The sequence below is a fragment of the Salvelinus sp. IW2-2015 genome, linkage group LG22 (genome assembly GCF_002910315.2).
Source record: "Salvelinus sp. IW2-2015 linkage group LG22, ASM291031v2, whole genome shotgun sequence".
Taxonomy (NCBI): Eukaryota; Metazoa; Chordata; class Actinopteri; order Salmoniformes; family Salmonidae; genus Salvelinus; species Salvelinus sp. IW2-2015.
In genome coordinates this window covers 13,230,823-13,237,894 of record NC_036862.1, presented here as the reverse complement: position 1 = coordinate 13,237,894, position 7,072 = coordinate 13,230,823, and the positions used below count along the sequence as shown (strand labels likewise).

Sequence of the window (7,072 nt, the reverse complement as noted above, 5' to 3'; positions counted from 1 at the left end):
ATACATTAAAGCAACAGTAGTAGACCAGTGTCAACATGACTGAGAAGACACATGACCTGGTACGAAAGACAAAACAAAACTAAGCTAAATGGGAAATATTATCAACATTACTTTGCATTTTTCACTGGCTGTCCCTCAGGCTGTGGCAGGAGGACACATATTTGGCTGCCAAAACTGCACATTTTGGCTTTTCACCCAACAAATATTTGAATTTTTCTTCATCTTTTATAGTTTCAAATTCTTTGTATTGAATTATAATTTTGGGAAAGAAATATGCTCTTAGGTCTGAGTATTTGTCACAGTGTAGTAGGAAATGCACTTCTGTCTCTACCTCTCCCCCCTCTCTCTCTCTCTCTCTCTCTAGGTTGGAGCATCACTGTTTGCCAGTAATATTGGTAGTGGTCACTTTGTGGGCCTTGCTGGTACCGGAGCGGCCAGTGGAATTGCCGTGGGGGGTTTTGAGTGGAATGTAAGTATAATTTGCCCCCTTAAAATAAGTTATGACATGTTATTACAGAGTTTTGAGTACAATACACAGTGACAATACTTTGTAATATGTGCTGATCAGGAAATTGAGATTCTTCTGACATTGTAGCCCTCTTTCTCCACCCAGGCCTTGTTTATCGTGCTCCTATTGGGCTGGCTGTTTGTCCCCGTTTACCTCACAGCGGGGGTAAGTTACACAAGACCATTWATGCCAGCTAACATGCTGCAGAGATTTGTGTCCATTTGTCTGTAATTTCTGCATTTCCCGTTGCTTAGGTAATTACAATGCCTCAGTACCTGAAGAAGAGGTTTGGGGGAACCAGGATCAGTCTGTACCTCTCCGTCATTTCTCTGTTCCTCTACATCTTCACCAAAATCTCTGTGAGTCTAGGACAGGGCTCCCCAACCCTGTTCGTGGAGAGCTACCGTCCTGTAGGTTTTCGCTCCAACCCTAATCTAGCACAACTGATTCTAATTATTAGCTGGTTGATAAACTGAATCAGGTTAGTTACAACTGGGGTTGGAGCGAAAACCCAAAGGAGGGTGGCTCTCCAGGAACAAGGTTGGAGAGCCCTGGTTTAGGACAACACTATGGGGCACTGTTTGTAACATGCTAGGAACGTCCCCCACAGTCCTTTATCATGACATTTTCTTCAATATTGATAGTATCTGTGGTATTGCTAAGACTCCTGAGTTCTGTACGTTTTATTGCGGTATAAACATACCCGTGGACCAGTCTGTCTGTCTCCTCATCGCTCTCTCCAGGTGGACATGTTCTCTGGGGCTGTGTTCATACAGCAGGCTCTAGGCTGGAACATCTATGTGGCTGTGATAGCCCTCCTCTCCATCACAGCTCTGTACACAGTCACGGGTAACATCTGTTTGATCAAATTATGCACAAAACGCTTTCATTACTTGTTGAAGAAAAGGCTGTCCGCGATTAAAGAGAGGTCATGTTTGGAAAAGATGACCCATAGGGAAAAAACAGGGCCTCAGGCATTTTGTCTGTTACCCTCAACCCAAAGAGGGTGTAGGGTCATCTAGAGGTGAATAGATAATCATTGTATTGTGTGTGTGTGTATCCGAGAGGAGTGTTTCCCAACTCCGAGTTTGGGAAACACTGTCCTAGATGACCTCAGTGGTTTGTTCATTAACTGGGTTATTGTTGTATAGTCACTTTACATCTATACATATCTACCTCTATCACTCCAGTATCCCTGTACATGTAAATATGGTATTGGAACTTATGCTTACTTATTTACTTTATTGTGCATTTAATATTTCTTATTCTACTTTCTTGTGTTTTCTTTCTAGTAATACAWTGTTATTGATCATTGCATTGTTGTGTTTTGAGTTGTCAAGAAAGGCATTTCCCTGTACTTGACATTGAAACGTATTAATCTGTGGTGATCTGTTTTGCTTTACTAGGGGGCCTAGCTGCTCTGATGTACACAGACACCGTCCAGACGTTTGTCATCATCGCTGGCGCCTTCAGCCTCACAGGTTTCGGTAAGTTCAGAGTCCTGTGTCCAGAGTGCCACACATTCCATCTTGTTGACTCCACTTGTTACTCAATGCATGACGGAGTAACAAGAAATTGAGAAGTTTTCTTATCGGTGCTTAAATGTCCTTTTTGTTTATGCATTCCTGTGTATATACAGTGCATTCAGAAAGTATTCAGACCCCTTGACTTTGTCCACATTTTGTAACGTTACAGCCTTTTTCTAAAATGTATTAAGTCGTTTCCCCCCCCATTTACATAAGTATTCAGACCCTTTCCTCAGTACTTTGTTGAAGCACATTTGACAGCGATTATAGCCTTGAGTCTTCTTGGGTTTGACGCTACAAGCTTGGCACACCTGTATTTGGGGAGTTTCTCCCATTCTTCTCTGCAGATCCTCTCGAGCTCTGTCAGGTTGGATGGGGAGCGTCGCTGCACAGCTATTTTCAGGTCTCTCCAGAGATGTTCGATCAGGTTCAAGTCCGGGCTCTGGCTGGGCCACTCAAGGAAAGTCCGAGACCTGTCCCAAAGCCACTCCTGTGTTATCTTGGCTTATGGTCGTTGTCTTGTTGGAAGGTGAACCTCCACCCCAGTCTGAGGTCCTGAGAGCTCTGGAACAGGTTTTCATCAAGGATATCTTTGTACTTTGTTCGTTCATCTTTCACTCGATCCTGACTAGTCTCCCAGTCCCTGCCGCTGAAAAACATCACCACAGCATAATGCTGCCACCACCATGCTTCACCGTAGGGATGGTGCCAGGTTTACTCCAGACATGATGCTTGGCATTCCAGCCAAAGAGTTCAATCTTGGTTTAATCAGACCAGAGAATCTTGTTTCTCATGGTCTGAGAGTCCTTTAGGTGCCTTTTGGCAAACAGCGAGCTGTCATGTGCCTTTTACTGAGGATTGGCTTCCGTCTGTCCACTCTATCATAAAGGCCTGATTGGTGGAGTGCTGCAGAGATGGTTGTACTTCTGGAACGTTTTCCCATCTCAGAGGAACTCTGGAGCTCTGTCAGAGTGACCATCGGGTTCTTGGTCACCTCCCTGACCAAGGCCCTTCTCCCCCGATTGCTCAGTTTGGCCAGGCGGCCAGCTCTAGGAAGAGTCTTGGTGGTTCCAAACGTCTTCCATTTAAGAATGATGGAGGCCACTGTGTTCTTGGGGACCTTCAATGCTGCAAAAATGTTTTAGTACAGTTCCCCAGATCTGTGCCTCGACACAATCATGTCTCAGGACTCTACGGACAATTCCTTCGACCTCATGGCTTGGTTTTTGCTCTGACATGCACTGTCAACTGTAAGACCTTATATAGACAGGTGTGAACCTTTCCAAATTATCTCCAATCAATTGAATTTACCACAGGTGGACTCCAATCAAGTTGTAGACACATCTCAAGGATGATCAATGGAAACAGGATGCACCTGAGCTCAATTTCGAGTCTCGTAGCAAAGGGTCTGAATACTTATGTAAATAAGGTATTTCTGTTTTTTATTTAATACATTTGCAAAAATGTCTAAAAACCTGTTTTTCGCTTTGTCATTATGGGGTATTGTATGTAGATTGATGAGGAAAATATTTTATTTAATTAATTTTAGAATAAGGCTGTAACGTAACAAAATGTGGAAAAAGGAAAGGGTTCTGAATACTTTCTGAATGCACCGTGTACTAACTGATACCAATGATGTCATGTATTATGGGTACTGTACCTCCAAATGAAATACTGTACCATGTTTTGATTATGACTGCATTTAGTGTCTCAAAACACTATTTCAGTGGTCCACAATGTGACTTTTAAAATGTGTATTTTGTATTGTCATCTATTGTATCATTGTGAAGTGACACTTTAATAAATGTTTCTAACTCATGACTCAACTGGTCCTGTTCAATTAGCTGCCGTGTCTAGTGAATCACTAGACAGTCACTCCTTCATCCAACCTCCCTCTCTCATCCACCACCTTTAGTAAACCACTTCCTTGACCCAGCCTCACTGTAGACCCACTATAGATCTTCCAGTCCACTCGTCCTGATCTCTGCTCCCTATGTGACATTGTGTGTGTGTGTCCCTCTTCCTTTCTCATCCTGTCCTCAGCCTTCTTTGAGGTGGGGGGCTACACCGCTCTGCTGGAGAAGTACAAGTTAGCACTTCCTTCCACGTACCAGTCCCTGGAGCCCCAGCGCTACAACATCTCCCGCCAGTGCTTCACCCCCCGAGACGACGCCTTCCAGCTGCTCAGGGACCCCGTGACCGGGGACCTGCCCTGGCCGGGGGTCCTCTTTGGCATCGCCATCGTGGGCGGCTGGTATTGGTGCACCGACCAGGTAAATAAGCTCATAGGAACACAGTGGATGGAATTCATATGTGGGTTTATTTCACATTTAGTGTAGATGACCCATTCAAAACTGCACATTGCTGACAATCTAATTTGAAATAATGTTGATGTCTGCTTTGCTCATTCTCTTGCTATGGTGAGAGATACTTAAATTTGATGGATGTGAAACAACATGGATCAGATGGGAAGATTAAATCGTTGGTTGAGTTGATCTGGTATCTTCCCCCATGTCTGTGTTTATAGGTGATCGTGCAGCGCTGCCTGGCGGCACGCAGTCTGACCCATGTGAAGGCGGGCTGCATCATGTGTGGATACCTGAAACTGCTCCCCATGTTCCTTATGGTGTTCCCCGGAATGATCAGCCGCGTGCTCTTCCCAAGTGAGTTCCCAAAAATATGCCATCATAGGATTGACACAGAGTTGAGTGGAGAGTTTCATGAACAGGGAAACTAGCACGCAGCAAAAGACTCAGTAAAAGACAGTTTGTTACACCTCTTTTACCCTGAATATGTGTGTGTGGTGTTCCCTCTCTTTTCCTCCTGTCATTATGGGCTCCATGGTAACAGCTTGTCTTCTCTCTGTTGACAGATGAGGTGGGTTGTGTGGTGCCAGAGGTGTGTAAGCAGGTGTGTGGGACGGAGGTGGGCTGCTCCAACATCGCCTACCCCAAACTGGTGGTCTCTGTCATGCCCAATGGTGAGAAGTCTCTTTCCTCTGCTGAACTAGTTGCTCAGATCTGGGTGACACTTTTACCGTATTACTTTTTTTTTTTTTAACACACACACAATTTGCCTCTCCCTCCGTCTCCTCTCCCTCTCCCCCAGGTCTGAGGGGCCTGATGCTGGCGGTCATGCTGGCGGCCCTGATGAGCTCCCTGGCTTCCATCTTCAACAGCAGCAGTACCCTGTTCACCATGGACATCTGGACCCGCTTCAGACCGCAGGCCAGAGAGAGCGAGCTCATGGTCGTTGGCAGGTCTGGGCCTTTTTTCACTTGGTTTAAATGGGAAAACCTGGTTTAGGTAGAAAGGTTCAGCTGTCCCAGACCATTAGCTGGAGTAGGKCAACATAACATATGCTCCAATAAAATGTCTGCCTCTCACTGACTCCGTCTCTCCCTCTCAGAGTGTGGGTCCTCGTCATCGTAGCCGTCAGTATCTGCTGGATCCCTGTGGTCCAGGCGGCCCARAGCGGTCAGCTGTTTGACTACATCCAATCAGTGACCAGCTACCTGGCCCCGCCTATCGCCTCAGTCTTCTTCCTGGCTGTGTTTGTGAAGAGGGTCAATGAGCAGGTGAGGTCAGAGGGTGTGTTGTGTTCTAGTTACATTGTTGTGAGAGACATAGGAAAAGCATTGGCAATGTAACCTATGAATGTGAGAGAGACATCTGGGCCCGTATTCACAAGGCATCTCAAGGTAGGACAGCCGAWCTAGGATCAGGTCCCCCCCGTTCATATAACCTTATTCATTATGATCTGAAATGCCAAACTGATTCTACATCAGCACTCTTACTCTGAGACTCTTTGTGAATACAGACATATACCACTGGATGAATTTTTCCTTCCGTTTACTTTGGTACTACATTTTTATTTCTTTCAGGGGGCGTTTTGGGGCCTGATAGGGGGCCTAGCTATGGGGCTGTGCCGTATGGGGCCAGAGTTTTGGTTTGGCTCAGGCAGCTGCCTGTTCCCCTCAGACTGCCCCACTCTGGTTTGTGGGGTCCATTACCTCTACTTCGCTGTGCTGCTCTTCTTCTGCACCTCCATCCTGGTGCTGCTTGTCAGCTACTGTACACCGGCCATAGACGACATACATGTGAGTGCTCGTAGGCAGAATAGACAGTGTGCCTCAACATTCTGTTTTATCAAATGCCTGCATCCATTAGATATTATTAATGCAAGGGAATCTTACCCATTATAATGAGAATTTATTATAAACTCAGAGATTAATAAACCTATGGTGGTATGTAATGCTCTGTGAGTGATTTCTGATAGAACTGCTCTTCTCCTAGCTCCACCGTCTTGTGTTCAGCCTCCGCCACTCCAAGGAAGAGAGGGATGACCTTGACTGGAAGCAGGAAGTGAAGGGGAGGATAGCACGCAGGGAGGCAGAGGAGAAAAGCAGAGACAAGTCTGAGGACAGCCCAGGTATGAGAACATACTTCCACTTCGGTGTCAACTCCCACCACTACAGTCGTGCAGATCAAATCCATGATGCATTGTGGGTAAATTGGGACTGACTGATCTACGATTCGTTTATTTATTATGCGAGGGGATTTGTAGATTGTCTTGACTCGCCTGCAATGTATAACAGGCCCATAATCTTGTTTTATTTCCTTTGTTAGTGGATGCTGAACCCAAATCAGGCATCTGTCGTCTCATTGGCTGGTTCTGTGGCGTCAGTGGCGCTCAGGTCCCAGAGCTCACAGAGGAGGAGGTTACTGAGGCATCCAAAGAGCTGCCTGACATCAGTGAGGAGCCCTTCTGGAAGCATGTTGTTGATGCTAATGCCCTGGTTATGATGGCCGTGGCAGTCTTCCTGTGGGGTTACTATGCATGAGGGGGCTAGTGACCATTGATGGTCTTTGTCATTCTCACACTTTTGGTTTAATTCAGAATCTAGTATGTCAATCGATGGCCACACACACCTATTCATGAAAAATAAAGTCGTTCTGTGTAKCCCCTTTCTTGTAATATCATCGTTATGAAATTGGGTATAACAAACAATCCACACTCCTGTGCTAAACCTGGACAT

General features: G+C 45.6%; 1 protein-coding gene across 2 annotated transcripts in view; it reads left to right on the top strand.

The window, feature by feature from the left end:
- The window catches only part of LOC111982519 (sodium/glucose cotransporter 2), a 10,093-nt gene extending 3,097 nt beyond the window's left edge, over window positions 1–6,996 (top strand). For both annotated transcript variants that reach the window (XM_024014076.2, XM_070434040.1), the window contains 13 exons: window positions 365–469; window positions 614–673; window positions 763–867; window positions 1,252–1,357; window positions 1,915–1,995; window positions 4,078–4,307; window positions 4,562–4,697; window positions 4,907–5,014; window positions 5,143–5,293; window positions 5,443–5,611; window positions 5,918–6,133; window positions 6,330–6,465; window positions 6,663–6,996. In XM_024014076.2, coding sequence (XP_023869844.1) covers window positions 365–469; window positions 614–673; window positions 763–867; window positions 1,252–1,357; window positions 1,915–1,995; window positions 4,078–4,307; window positions 4,562–4,697; window positions 4,907–5,014; window positions 5,143–5,293; window positions 5,443–5,611; window positions 5,918–6,133; window positions 6,330–6,465; window positions 6,663–6,877 — 1,818 coding nt within the window. In that variant the 3' untranslated portion in view covers window positions 6,878–6,996. The remainder of the gene's footprint in view (window positions 1–364; window positions 470–613; window positions 674–762; window positions 868–1,251; window positions 1,358–1,914; window positions 1,996–4,077; window positions 4,308–4,561; window positions 4,698–4,906; window positions 5,015–5,142; window positions 5,294–5,442; window positions 5,612–5,917; window positions 6,134–6,329; window positions 6,466–6,662) is intronic.
- Window positions 6,997–7,072: the final 76 nt, after the last annotated feature.